Source organism: Pithys albifrons, chromosome 18, assembly GCF_047495875.1.
Source record: "Pithys albifrons albifrons isolate INPA30051 chromosome 18, PitAlb_v1, whole genome shotgun sequence".
Classification (NCBI taxonomy): Eukaryota; Metazoa; Chordata; class Aves; order Passeriformes; family Thamnophilidae; genus Pithys; species Pithys albifrons.
The window spans coordinates 7101602-7116856 of NC_092475.1; the positions used below are offsets into that span (position 1 = coordinate 7101602).

At 46.1% G+C, this 15255-nt stretch overlaps 1 protein-coding gene across 3 annotated transcripts in view; it reads right to left on the bottom strand.

Moving 5' to 3' along the window:
- DOK5 (docking protein 5) overlaps nt 1-12817 on the bottom strand; it is a 37592-nt gene extending 24775 nt beyond the window's left edge. The window contains exon 1 of one of the 3 annotated variants that reach the window (XM_071573039.1): nt 12615-12817. In XM_071573039.1, the coding sequence (XP_071429140.1) occupies nt 12615-12680 (66 nt within the window). In that variant the 5' untranslated portion in view covers nt 12681-12817. The remainder of the gene's footprint in view (nt 1-12614) is intronic. The other 2 variants (XM_071573037.1, XM_071573038.1) reach the window with 2 other exon arrangements.
- Between the last annotated feature and the right edge of the window lie 2438 nt (nt 12818-15255).

The following is a 15255-nucleotide window of genomic DNA, read 5'->3' on the forward strand; positions in this document are numbered from 1 at the left end:
GATGGTAAAAGTTGTCTGTAAAGACATCTCTGCACTTGGCAACAAGACAATCCCCCTTTCCCTGAATACCCATTTAATGTGTGTTATGAGTCAGCAATATTGCATTATTCATTGTGATCAGGTTATAATGACTACATAAATCAAGGCTGGTTTACATCGAGCTATTTTCTTCTCTGAAGCACTAAAGAAAATAATCTAGATTTCTCCTTCCCCTGAGAAGAAACACATTTGTGGAGCGATAAAGCTCACTCCTTCCCCTCATTCAGTCTTCACAAACAATATTTTCCACTAGGAAGTCATCCACAGCTGCTAATAGAGAATGAGGCTGCAATCTTGGCCCTGTGATTACATTCAGAATGTTCACAATGCACAATATTGCTCAGTATTGCAGTTTTTTCATCAAGTTACACAATCCAGCTTTGGGACTGGCCAGAACTTGCTGTAAGGCCAGTGCACAAAGAAATTCCTGGCAGATATTTATGAATCTATACACTTTTTACTCTTGTTAATGCAAGTCACAACAGGTGTCTGCTGCTCTCAAGCACGAGGCATTTTAATCAGTATTTTCTCTTCAATACCCCTCCCCTCCCTACTGGAATTGTAACAACCAGAAGTGGGATTTTTGTTGATGGTTCAGGCTCAGAACTCAAAGCCATTCCTGCAGTCTTGGTTTAAACCACCAAACAGCTGGATTTGAGCCTGCAGATGCATTCCCATTTGGCACACTAGTTAGAAGGCAGCTTTGTTCTAAATCTTGTTGTTGGGTTTTTTTTGGTCCTTCATGATTACATGAGATTCACTCCACTGACAAGATTTACTGCCCAAATATCCTCAATAGGTGAAAGTCTGTGTGTTGTGATCTGGGCCCCACTGTCCAAGCCACGAGGGTGCTGAGGAGCAGCATCTCAGCCAACAGAACAGCTCCCCCAGGATTACCTGCCAGCCCAGAATTGGAGTATTTGCTTCACTTGGTGTCCCTGCTGTGCTCTGTCCCAATGAGCAGTGACAGGGAAACACAAGCACCATTTTACAGGTGTTACCTGTAACTGGCACAGATTAGTCACTGGTCAGACAAAGGGGGGAAAAGTGCTCCACAAAACTGCTGCTGGCACCTCGGACAGATTTCTGGATGGAATAGGCTCACTAAAGGACAAGAAGGAATTTGCTGATATATCCCAGCCTGCTGGAGGATTATTCTTTTAAGAAGTTCTGAAGGGACACTTGGGAGCTTTTGAGAGCCCTTTACAGTGAATTATTGCAACTGTCAATAGAGCATTTGCAGCAATATACCCTTTAACTGCTGGTGCAATCAGCAGCTGCAAGTCTGGAGTTCAGAGACATCTTCTTCACAGATCCTGGCCAGAGGATGAAGCACTTTATCAGTGAAATCTCTCTGATATACAATCTTTTTGAGGGTTTTGGCAGAACTCTATGGTTCAGCCCAGACAGCGCAGGGGAGACGCCTGAAACAGCACTGTGGACCTCAGGGGGCAGGGAAAGGGCTCCAGGAGTGCAGAGCACCCAGGAGGTTGGCACCTGGAACTGGACACTGAGAGCTGCTAAAGAAAAATGTCTTCAAGACAACAGGGCTTGGATTTAAACCTTGCTTATCCCACAGGTATCACCTGTGTTTTGCATGGGAGTCATTTCTTTCCCTCCTCTACTCGGTGCCTTGAATCTGCACTGGCAGGTGCTCCTTGTCTGCAACTCCCAGGAGACTTGGTGATGAAGTGATGGGTAAATAAATGGCACTGTAATAAACTCGACAGGAGATGAAATTGATAAGAAGTTGTGCAGTTTGGTGTGGGCAAAACAGAACATGACTCCATTTTTCAGTTTCTCTAATGACTACCTGGAATTTCAAGACCTAAAAGACTTTAAAAGCAAGACTTGAACCTCCATCTGCTCTTCCTGCAAAAATGGTGAGTTGGATGGAGTACCACTAGAAAGAGCATTACTGGGAATATCCTTCCACTTTCAGGCCCTTTTTAAAGGACCTACAGCCTTCAAAGTATAGGGTTGCTGGTTTGTTGGGGTCTTTTTAAAATCACACAGAGAGATTCTGGGCTGTGTAAGGCCATTAGAGAAGAGCCCTTCCAAAAGAAGAGCCAAGAAGCACTTAGAGCAGAAACCTTCTCTTGCCAGTGACAGCTTAAAAAAAGCCAGACTGGAGCTCAGTATCCGATTTGGCTCCTTGAACATCTGCTAAGCTTTATATGGGCACAGTTAATTCTAGGCATGAAACTGGATAGGAGAAAATCAGCCTAGGACTGTAATGAGGAAGAGAAAATAGTAAAGGCTTCAGTGCAACTAAAGGCTGACTCTGTGTAGCCAGCTCACGCTGACAGCAGCTGGATGTGCAGCTGGATGTGTCCTGCTGGGCCAGGCCATCAGCACAAATCCTGGGAAGCAACACCATTAATATCATGCCAGAATTAGGGAACTGCAGAATAATTTATGATGACCACCATGAATTATGGGATTCTTCCTTTGGGATTCTTCCTTTTTTAGTCACTAAATATCTGACTTGGTTACTTTCATTATACAGGCTATAGGGGCAAAATGCACCAGGCTCTGCTCGGGGGTGCCCAACAATGGCACAAGAGGAACGGGCAGGAACTGATGCCCAGGAAGTTCCATCTGGACAGGAGGAAGAACTCTGCTGTGCAGTGACCAAGCACTGAACAGAGACCAGGGAGGGTTTGCAGTCTCTTCAATGGGGATATTCCCAACCATCTGGACACAATCCATGTGCTTGGGAATGGTCCTGCTGGAGAAGGAAGGTGGAACCAGTGACCCCTGTGGGCCCTTCCAGCCTGACCCATCCCATGACTCTGTATCCCGAATTCCTGCAGGTAGGTGCACAGAGGGATCTAAGAGCAGATGCCAAAGGGATCAGCAGAGGGATTCCATCCTGGACATGAACTGGATCCTGCACAGAAGAGTGGGATCTGCCACAAGTTTAAAGCTACTCACCAGATGAAACATGTCACCAGTTTGTCCAATATTTTAGAACCAAAATTCAGTCAGTTCACCAGGAAAGGTTCACCTGAGGATGGGGGGAAGGTGTTGTTTGTTTATTGGTTTTTTTTTCTATTTGTTTCAAGTTGGGAGTGGAGGGACTAATATTAACTTAAAATGAGGATTCCAGAGCCAATATTTCCCTGGTGGACTCCAACTTTCCACTGGCTCTTGCAGTCCTCTTGCTTTTGCTCAGGCTAATCCTCACATTAGTTCAAATGGACAAACCCCACTCAAATTAATTTCTCATATCCCCAGCTGTGCAGCAAGAATTAAAGAAAGAGTTCAAGAGTTCACTCACATTTAGGCAGACACCATCCCCAAGAAAGCTGCATTAAAAAAGTCTATAAAAGCCCTGTCTTAATTTGCACTACTTCATTTAACAGAGAATAGCCACTTATATTTGACCATAAGCACCGTGCCAAAAGTCTGCCACTCAATGGGATGCATTAATTCAGAACAATCAGCTAACATCCATCCTCACCCCGTGGAGACATTAGTGAGACCATTTAGAGGAAATTTTCCTTTGCCAACCACAGGGCGTTCATAGTTCCCCAGACAAACATTACTTGGCAAGTAAAGGGACACTTTAACCTCCTACATTATGTTCACTGGGGAAAAAATACCACTGATTTTACCCAACTGATCTTCTGAATTGAAACAAGATACGTTATTTTCAGTAAAGAAAAGCAAAATACTATTCATTCCAATAGCTTGAGCTTCCACTGGTATTTCTGACAGCACTTGATAAAGTCAGACAAAAAGATAATAGGAACAGTCCATCATCTTCCATGGTATACCTAAAACTGCACAAACATCAAATTAAGATGTCAGCCTCAAATTAAGATGTCAGTCTCAAGAGCAGACCTTGCATCTGTTACTTTCTTTCAAGTGTTTCCACAAACACTGCAAAATGTTAATTTATCACTGATGCAACTTCAGGGCAATGGTCACATCCAGCAGCAGGAGAATTACCTTCACACTGCGAAATGAACTGATGATGAAAAGGCAGCAAAATCACCAAAGACTAAATTTCACCTGTTTATAATCAGCTTTTCATTTCCTTTTACTGCCTTTACAATCATTCCTGACACGCCCTTCTCTATGCAGAGCTGGTGCAGTCACACCACAGAGACTTCTGTCTACAAAAGGAAGAGGAAAGAGGGAAAAAGAGAACTGGGATCCACAACCAGCAGATCAGGGAAGTGTTGAGATAAAAGCAGGAGAAAAAGGGTGTTCTGGTCAGGTTTGCATTAAACTTGTTAAAATAAAATACCTTTAGAACAAGATAGCAAATGGGTAAGAACCATTTGTTTACTAGTTAATCCAGTTTATGAAAAAAAGGCAAATTTAGAATGTCATAGTTTTGCTTCACAAAATAAGCCCATCTTCCAGGGAAGAACATGGAAGGTAATTTATCAGAAAACATAGGCTGGAAAGCACAAGAAAAGCTGCTCCTGCTCCTAAAATGGGCCACCACCAAAACAGGAATTTCATACTCCAAATCCTGATCTGCATAATCTCTTGGAGAAAAACAGGAATAGTTCTCAGGTTTAATTTTGGGGGATTTTAGAGCGGTTTTTTGGAAACAAATTAAGACCTTTGCTTCTCCATCCTGTTTGCACAAGGCAAAAATTAGGATACCTTAAGAGAAGAAACAAAATGTAATTCCACCATGTGAGTTGCAAAACCTTCTTGTAACTCACCCAGAACAGTGCTGAGCACCCTGGTCCTCCAAAGGTGCCCAAATGGCAAGCACTGCTCACCTTCCTCCTGCTCAACATCTTTGCTTCAGTTCCAGAGGTAACCCCATAAATATCCCTACTGACTTGGACTGAGATCCCACCAACAGAGGGAATCCAAAGGGACTTGCTCATGGACCCAATGGCAGAAACCAGATGGAGCTGCATTAGGCTGGAAGAACATTTACTGCTTATTCTCCCCCTTAGCTCAAGGATAAAGCTCAAACTTTCCAAGCAATGTTCTGAATCCTATCCCTGCTGCCTCTGACAAGTTCCAAGCAGTAAGAAATCTTAATATCCGTGAATATGTTCTAACACCTTATTTAACAGCTTGCTAAAACTATCAATTTCCAGTGGGCTTAGTATCTTGGAGGTTGAAGTTGTTGTGTGAGAAATCTGTTCAGTTTTGCTCTGTCTCGAGCCTTCCACACCGAAAGGAGCTGCATAGGTGTTAATAAAACACAAGGGGTTTATTAAGAAAGCCGCTTCAAATGGAGATACAGGCAGGCAACTTTTCCTTCTCCTCACCCCCTCCCCCAGCCTTACATCATTCTTCTTTCCAGTTTTCACAGCTCAGGCTCTCAAATCCCCATATTAACTTCCTGGCACGCTTGTTCAAGCACCAAGCTCTTCAACCATATGGTTCTAGTCCTGCAGATTGTCTCTCCCCCACTTTACCTCTCCTCCCACAGGGTTTCACAGAAACACTGCTATGCAAAACTTGTAAAAGTACATGTCATTTGGAACGTTCCACACCAATCTTCTCAATGAAGTTTCCACAGAAGTCAGTTTAATTAAAATCAGGAACAGAAAACCACGAAAGCTTTTGACAATCAAAAATTTTTGCTGAAGTGGACAAGTCTTAAACTATATAAAAGTTTTCCAGCCTCCTAAGCATGAAGAAGAAGTTTTCCCATATAGTTCTAAAACAAATTATCTGCAATAAGATTAAATTACATGTTTCCTGAGGAACACTCCATGGCACAGAATTGTTGGATTTTCCCACTTTAATCTTTCCGCTGCCCAACATGTAACTTCTCACCCCACACAAATACATGAAGATTAACATCCTCCTCATTTCAGGTGGAAGTTTAATATTACCTGTAAAGCATTACCAAAGTAAGAAGTAGGCAATCCAGAAACTAAGAATTTTTTTTTTCACAGAGTTTTATAATTAATTCGGAAATTTTGGAGCGCTGCTCACATTACTCCACTTAAACATCTCCTAGGAACAAACAACAGGCTACGCAGCCATGGCAGCATCAGCTCCCTCCTGTCACAAGCTGAAGACTAAACCTCTGCAAATTCCTGCTGGGGCTGGCCAGAGTGCCCTCATTCTGTGTTGGAGGACACCCCTCACACCACATTCCTTCCCTCTGATGTGATTAAGATGTTTTGGGCCTGTCAGACCCATCCAGCAAAGAAACTGGACACTCACAGATCCAGTTTCTGTCCTCAACAAGGTTCACACTAAAGAGGGAGCAATCCCACTGTTGCTGTTCCAGCAGCCACATCTTTCCCAAGAGACCCAGTTACTATGAATTTTGACTTCCCAAACTTCACTAGGATCAGGAGTTCAGTGAGATTGGTTAAGCTGGTTCAGATCAGTGTTAAACTGTGTTCAGAACAGAGGCACCCACATAAAATGTTTCTACTGTATCTTAAAGTGGTCCTTGTCCCAGTGAGATCAACAGCACCAACCCAGTTCCTTCCAGAGGCACAACTGCTGATCATTTCTCTCCTTCCCTCCACTTGGAGAGTGACCAGAGAGGTGCAAAAAACCAAGTGACGCTGCTCCATCAGTCCTCAGGGCAAGACCACTGAGCAGGACAAGCTGAATCCCTGTCTCACACAGCCCCAGCATGGCCAGGAAAGGGCCCTGCAGAAGGTGCAGTTGGAAGGAGGAGGGTCTGGGATGAGCTCAGCTCATCTTCAGCCCTGTTGCCAGATGTATGGGCAGAAGTTTCTCCACCTTTAGTGAAGTGGTGAAAGGCATCATTTGAAACTGTCATCTGCACATTTGATCCCAGAAAATCTGGCCCCATCAGAGGATTCAGACAGAATTCCCTCCAGGCAGCACTGCAGGGACATGCCAGAGGCTGGACAATGTGTGTGCCATGACTGAAGCCCGGGGGACAATGGCTGATCTCTATGTCCTCAGGACACTTCCATGGGCCACCACTAGCAATGTCAAACTGCACTTCTGGGAGCTGCTCCAACACCACTAACCCTCACATGGGGTGCTCAGATCCCTTTCCTGGATCCAGCCCAAATTTCCGAGGAGGACCCTCTCTAAAAGACAGGAGGCTGATCATTCCTTGCATAACAAGGACGTGCCTCCAGCAGATGGGGTTCCAGCCAGCCCCCAGCACAGGCTGTGGATTTAATTAGAAGGGTTCTTAAACAGATACAGCAGCAAGAACAGTTCTGAGCCTCATCTCCCAAGTGCAAAGTGGAGGGTACCCCACGAGACAGGATTGTGCAAAAACCTATTACAGCACTTCCTTCTCCAGACAGAGGCACAAGAAATAAGATTGCCAGGTAAAAAAATGACACTTTACTCCTCTCTCCCTCTTTATTCTCCGACAAACAGATCAAGAAGTCTGTGCAGACCTGCGTTTTAGGAACAGACATTTGGCTGTTTGCACAGCTCCATAAAAGTCAATGGATCCTCCCAAATGAGTGGTTTTAATAGCCTGCAATAACTTGATAGTAATAGAAACTTGTGGAACAGACTCCCAGAACTCCACATGCAGGAAATACTGTCATAAAATCATGGCAGTAAAAGAATAAATCAGGCTGCCTGTTAATAACGTTCAATTTTGAGAGTTCTGCACATTAGTCTCAGTGTTCAGATGGTTTTTCTGGGTTGTAAACATCCAGTGTGTCTAGTTAGTGATAGTGGATGTTTTATAGAGATAAATAGGTTGTAAAGCTTTTCCAAAAACAACAAATTGCCAGGACTGTTTGTTTTATGCCTTTCTGTCAGGCAACATCACCAATCCACGTATGTTGATTCTGCAGCACATGTTGTCCTATAGTACTCTAATTTTAATAACTTTTTTTTTTATAAAGGGAAAAACTTTGTCCTCTTCTAGAATACAGCTCACCTTAAATTTCAAATTATTTCAGCATTTCCCATTCTGCTTTTAGACACCTGGGAGGCTTGGGAAGGCTCCTGCTGTATCTGTGAGAAACAAAGCTGTTTTACTGGCCCAATTCTTGCATCTTCACCAGGAAACGAAGACACAGACAAGCTGAAGAACATGTTGAAAATAATCAGGGAGCAGAAACAGTTCCAATGTTAAAGTGCAGAAAGCATCACAATGTTGCACTTCTTTTGTTTAATAACAAAACAAAACACTGCAGATGCCTCAACAACTATTTATAAGCCTCAAAAATGTAAAAGATGTTGTCCATCCTTGCTGTTGGATTTTTCCTGGAAGATTGTTCAGTAATGCAGTGCACACACAGAGTTTTAACCCACCTTGTACCACATGAGATCAAACACCACAGCACTCAGAACAAAGCTCACATTCTGATAAACCTGCTATACTGATGAGGTTTAAAAGTGATGCTGTCTGAGAAACGGGGGTAAGCTGGAAATACTTGCACACAAGCCAGATGTGCTCACAGCAGACAAAGTTTGAGAAAAACTACTGTCATATTGGTCTCACCTTAAGAGGTTTGCTTGGAAAGGTGTTCCAATCCCACCTGGAAAGCAGCACCATGTGTAAGGCACCACAGACACACCCTCTATAAAGACATCTATTTTCTAAACAAGCCAGAGAGATGTTTCTGGAAGTCAGTATTTTCTAGTCAACTGAACACTGTGCAGAGCCAAACCAGGCTGTGCAAGGCTTGGCATAGCTGTGAACATGCACAGGTCCTTAACACAGACATCTCTGCTGGCCACCAGCCCATCTCAGCTGGTTCTGAGGCCCTTCTGTTAGATCAGCACTATTTGCTTTCAGCTGAAGACAGCTCAGGGCAGTTGCTGCTCGTCGAGGAGATTGTTTCCCTCTGACAGCAACAGAACTTCATCACTTAATGCAACGAGACACTCTGGGAGTGCTACAGGCATTCCAGAAACTCAGAGCTGACAGCCAACCCCACGGCATCTTGCTCCAGCAGGCTCCCATACATCAAGAGGCAGGGACAGGCGAGATGCCTGCAAACCCCACAGGCTCTTCCAACAGGAATGGCATCATCTTCAAATGCCCTGTACACAGGAGAACCACCAGCACCTTCATGGTGCCACAGCATCAACACCCCAAGAGTGCTGCCTGAGGAACAGGCTTTGGGAATGTCACCTGCCAGCACGTGGAGCCTCCAGCACTTACTCCTGCTCAACAGCAGCAGCAGGGCATCCCCTCAGAGCAGCTTCTGTGCTCCACAGTCCTTGCTCCAATTCAAATGTGGCATCCAGCAAAGCTGGGTTTAGCTGCAGATGCAGGAAGGGGAAACTCAGCCTTAACACCAGGGAGTTCAATAAAAGTGGGAAACTGGAACCAGCACACACCACTGGGACCCTCCCAGCCCATGGGGGAGGTGGGCTGGTGGCATTTCAACAAAGTCTGTCAAGTGCCTTTTCCCTTGTAATGCTCTTCAGGCTCACCAGTGTTACAAAACCCCTCTATTTAAAGGCTTTGTTCCTGTTTTGACTTTTAATTGTTATTTGAACACTCTGTTGAACCAGTCCAACCTAAAATGAGAGCTCAAGTGTGTCCACAAGCAGTGCACATCCTCCCACCCTACAAATGGAAAGACAAGAACTCATTTCTTTCCTTAAGGAAACATCTCCATAATTTATTCCCCCTCAGAAAGGTCACATCTGTACCACAGAGTGAGACACAATTTGAAAACTGTAAGCTAAAAAAAAGCCCTTTTAGATCCAGAGGCCACAAAACAACTCCCCTGCTTCATATACAGACACAAAGCACTTCATCAGCTGAGAGGGGACTGCAAGAGCACGAGTTCTCTTTCCCAAAACACAGGGCCAGTGGCTGGTGGTCTGACAGAAGCACTTCTCACAAAGCAAAGCTGATTTTCTCCGTTTTAAAGAACTCTGGAAGGTTGTGCTTTTCCACTGTCAGCACTTTTCTAGCACACAACCTCCTCTGTATCACTGCTAATGACAGAACACACAGATACACCATTGGCTGAGAGAATTATTTTTCTCCCTATAAGGATGGAGAGAATCAGAAAGAGTGAGCTTTCCCCTGAATATATTTGGCTCTGCAGAAGACACATGTGATACAAATGTTGCTATGGAAACTATTCTATTAAATAATATTAAATTTACATATTTAAAGTGCGTAGAAAGAGTTCAGGTACAAAACTAATTAGCCTAATTTCAACCTTGAAATTACAAAGTAGGGCCTACCAGAACTGTCACGTTCCTTTTAAAAGAGGTTTGCCTTTGAGCAAGCTGCTTCTCTGCACCCCTTCCTTTGCAAACGCAGCACCTGCACCCCAGTTACTCTGAAGAGTCATTTCTTGACATAATTTAGACACAAGCTCTGCTCCTAGTTCCCTTGGTGATGGAATTACCACAGTATTTCAGAGGCTAACCCAGAGCTGGATTCAGTTGGAAAAGACAATGCACTGATTACAGCTGTGCCACCATAATGTGAAGATGTATTTTAACAGCTCCCACTTACACCTTACTACACACTGAAATCCTTCTCGATTAAACACAAGTCCTACACAAGGCTGGAGTAGGCTTGTCCTTCCTAATGTTTTCACAGCATGGCAAAGCTTTTTGAAAGTTAATATTTTAAGGTCTAAAGTATTTTTCTTGGGTTAATTGTGATTACCCATTTCTGCTTGGGTATTGTAAATCAGGAGTCTGGGATTTTAAGCAGTTCAGAAAATGCTACAGGAAGAAACTGCAGCCACATTTCAACTTGTCTGTTCTTGAGTCATGGGCCAACACTCCAAGCTGGAAACTACCAGGAGAGAAAAGCATGCTCAAACTACATATTTTCCAGGATGTGAAAAGGTCACCTCTCCCCCACAGCACAGGAGACCTAAAGCAGTGATGGCCAGATCCCAGCCCCAACCACCTTCCCTCCCTAAGGTGCTCCACAGCACGGGAAAGCTGTCAGGAGAGAGGACCCAAGCCAAGGGCAGCAACTCAGGGCTCTGCACTTTAACACATCTATGGTCCAAGGAACGCTCTGGGATTTCTCTTTGACTCCTTCACAAAAGCACTTTTCATCCCCCCTTTTGCGTTTTCCAGCCACTGATAATGATACAAACCTTTGGAAAAAGAAGGAATGAGATCAAGTAAAGAAACTGCCTTTTCAAGGGAAACATTTAACATTTGTTCCATCTCATGGGCTCTTTATCATTATCCATTTCTCCCCCTATTTTTCACTCAGGTGTCACATGCACACCTGAGAGGGTATTTAATGTTTCCCCACCACCACCACCCTCCGAGTGGTCTGGAAAGCCTTAACAAAGGAAAGGCACAGGCATTAACAGAAATTACAACTATCTCAGAGTTAGAAGCACCTTATTCACATGTCCATTGAGTTTCACTGTTACAGTATGGAAATACGTATAATAGTTTAATCTTACTCACTGTTTATGCTTCAGCAAACTAAACACTAATACACATCCAGTAATGAAAAGACAGTCATGGCACACTAATTCTGCTAAATTTACTACAAGTCCTCTTGTAAAGATGTGATCTCCATCTGCCACAGAATCACACAGCTCAATCAACTGTGCCTGCAACTCCAGGTACAAGAAAACCAGGCTGATGGGATGCTTTTAAATGCTTCCCTGTTTCTGAAAAAGCCAGGGAGACACAAGTTACAAAAACTGTGGAGAAGTCATTGACCATGGAGGAGCCGGCAAAAGCTTTTAGAGGACCATGCACACAACCCCGTCACAAACCCTGATGCAAAACTCACACTATGGACATTCAACTGCCAACCTATCAGTTCTCAGTAAACACAAGAAATTAATTCCTTTCCAGTCCTGAGTGGCAGACACACTAAGGAAAAGATTTTCCATACACAAAGCCTCCCTCCAGGTGCATCCCCTTAAGCCACGCTGGCTCCCTGAGGGACTCAGGAGATGTGGAGCAGCTCCCATCGCCTGAGCGGCTCCAGGAGCTCCCTAAGGGAGCAGCAGCCCGGGAGCAGCAGCCCATGAACTGGAGGCACAGACCAGGATTCCAGAGCACATCCCATCCCACGGAGCAGGGAACTGCCCTGCCACTACCGACATATCCACAACCTACAACCCAAACTGGGGACACGCCACGGTAATCAAAGAACAGCCTTAAAATGAGTTTAAAATTAAATACGGAGCTAAAGCGGGCTTTGTGGATTTCCATTTTGCGCAACTCGAAGGAAGTTTAAAAAGCCTTGAAGACATCGCAAGGTCTTCACCTGTCCCACGTAAGACCTCAAAACCTAACCTGCAGCAGGAACAGCAGCACCCGAGCAGCTCTCAGCCCTCAGAGCTGCCGCAGACCCTCAGTCCTGGGGGCACTGCCACCCCCAGCCCCGCACTGCCCACTCCGAAGCCGGCGGGGCTGCCGCGCCCGGGGCGCTCGGAGCGAAGCGCTGCGCCGGGAGGCGGAGGCAGCGCAGCCCAGTCCAGCCCAGCCCAGCATCCCCGTCTCCCGAGGGGAGAGAGCGGAAAAAATATATATAATGTACATTATATATTATTATATATTTAGGTGCCTTTATTCTTCTCCCCCGATCATTTGTTTCCTGTGTCCCTGCGGAGACACTCGCTGAGCTCAGTCTGCAAAAAGAGGACAAAGGAGCGGCAGGGAGGGGAAAAAATAAATACAAGAGGCAAACCGGGGCAGGCGGCGGCACTCACCCCGAGCCGCCGGCTGCGGATGCGCACGTAGCCCTGCTTCACGATGTCGTTGAAATTGGAGGCCATCCTTCCCCGGGACAGGCGGCGGCGGCAGCGCCGCTCAGCCCTCCCGCATGTCGCGAGCAGCCGCCGGAGCCGCGCCCCGCACCGCCCTCCGGAGAGATCCGCACCGCCCCGCACCGCCCTCCGGAGAGATCCGCACCGCCTCCCGGTGACACCCGCACCACCCCGCACCGCCCTCCGGACACAGCCCGCACCGCACCGCCCGTCGGAGCGATCCCACCGCTCCACCCGCACAGTGCGCACCGCACAGTGTGCACCGCACCCCTCCCCGAGAGCCCCGCGCCGCCTCCCGCACCGCTCCCCGGAGTGCTCCACCCTGCTCCGCTCCGGTCCACCCCTGAGCGCCCCGCACGGTGCGCCCCGGGCTGCGGGAAGCGCTGCGCCCCCGGCCCCTGCACTGCCCCCGGCCCTGCACCCCGCGATGGCCCCTCCAGCCCCAGAGGGGCCCAGCGAAGGGTAACCCGACCTGCCCCACCGGGCTGGCCCGTGGAGCTCAGACCTGTGGGTCTCGCCAGGAAAGTGGGTTCCCCAGAAAGTTGTTCAGATGCCTGAAATTCGGCCAAGATTCTCCAGAATCTCCTCCTAAAGACGGGCAACCTGAGCTGCTGCCCTGGCCATGCCTCATGGCGTGGAAATGTCACACGAGCCTGTTTTCTAGGCAATGTGCAGTTGCAGTGAGGGCTGACTTAGCCTGGCACTGGGTCCTGGGGTTGCCTTCTGCTGCTCCCAAGTTCTCTATTTCCAGGAACGTGCAAATACTGCCAAGTACACCAGCGATCCAGAGGAGGGGGGATCTGGTGACTCTACAGGGTTTACCTGTTAGTGGTGCGCTATAAATACTGTGTCCTGGAAAGAGGAACTGTTCATCTCTTCATAACATCTTTTAATAGCATCACAAATATAGGCACTCCAAGGAGGTCAGCCAGAGGGATGACTTTGACTTTGGGAATTATCCTGCCATGGAAATTACAAAGAGCAGAGCAGAGAAGCACCACAGAGCACACAAGGAGCATAGAGCCACAGGGTGGGTGATGTCCACGTTCAGTTAGTTGTTTAGTGGCCACAAAAGTCACCTCTGATAAAACTGTCCCCTTTCTGGTTTAAATATGTAGCTCCTTCAGTTTGGGGGCAGGCAGAAATGATGCTGGTTGCTCTGCTGTGGTGCTCTCAGTTCTTGCTTGAAGGGGTGATTACACTTTGCAAGGCTTTGGGAAATATTAATTGATGAAGTGGCTTATGGAGGCAGAGTGTAGGACTCTTGCTAAAGGGCTAATTCACTCAGGATAAAGGAGGAAAGCCTGCAGTCCTTACTTGGGTATTTTACACTTCTGGTGCCTTTTCACTGAGCTATTTTACTGAATGCAGAAAATGGAAGAGCTTCAGCCAGAAACATGAAAACCTTTCAAGCCCATGAACCAAAATACACCAGAATTGACAATATTCTGAGGCAAGTCTCTCCATTGGGTAAAATGGGTAAGGCCACCAAGATGATCAGAGGGGAGCAGCTCTGCTGTGATGACAGGATGGGAGAATTGGGATTGTTCAGCCTGGAGAAGAGAAGGCTTTGGGATGAACTAATTATGTCCTTCCAGGACCTGAAGGAGCTACAAGATGGAGAGAAAAAATTGCCAAGTGCATGGATTGACGGGACAAGGGGAATGGCTGCAAACTGCCAGAGGGCAGGGTTAGATGGGATATTGGGAAAAAATCCTTCCCTGGGATGGTGGGCAGGCCCTGGCACAGGGTGCCCAGAGAAGCTGTGGCTGCCCCAACCCTGGAAGTGTCCAAGGCCAGGCTGGACGGGGCTTGGAGCACCCTGGGTGCCCATGACAGGGATGGATTAAGATGATATTTAAGGTCCCTTCGACCCCAAACCATTCTGGGATTCTGCGTAATCAACAGAATTGCATAGGACAAAATTACCGATAACAAAAAGGTACTTTTGTTAAATATATTGCAGAGCCCAGGAACAGTGCCAGGGCCAGTTTCACAGTGCCACCTGTCAGATTTCACTGCTGGCCCAAAGCTAGAGAAGTTCAGCCCCTCAGCCTGCTTGATCTTGTACAGAAGTGGGTGCAGTGCAGAGGCATATTTCACAATCTCAGGCACCATAAAAATACTAATGCTGGAAGCATCAAGTATGTTCTAAACCCAGGATTAAAGAAATTAAAAAAAAAATAAAAAAAGAGAGGCTTATTTTGGTTTCAAAGGCATTTGTAGCAGGAAAGAAATTACAGAGTCACTTTAGGTGTCTTTTCAACAAGTTCAGACGGTTCTTCTAATCCCTTCCAGTGCCTGTAAACACACACTGCTGGTTTCATTAGTCACTGGCATATTCCTGCAGGTAAACACATTCCTAAGAGCTTTGCTAAGTAAAGGTGGATTTAAGCCTGTGCTTATTCTTTGATGAATTAGGATATTAGTGTCCACTTACATTTTCACTTTGAACAACATAAATCCCTTACATATGCTGTGGTTCAAAGAGAAAATGCATTTTAATTCCCATGTGTGCAATATGTTCCAAGAATGTGCCAGGAAATCTCATTGTTCAGGTTTTCACCTCAATGCTATCACTAGA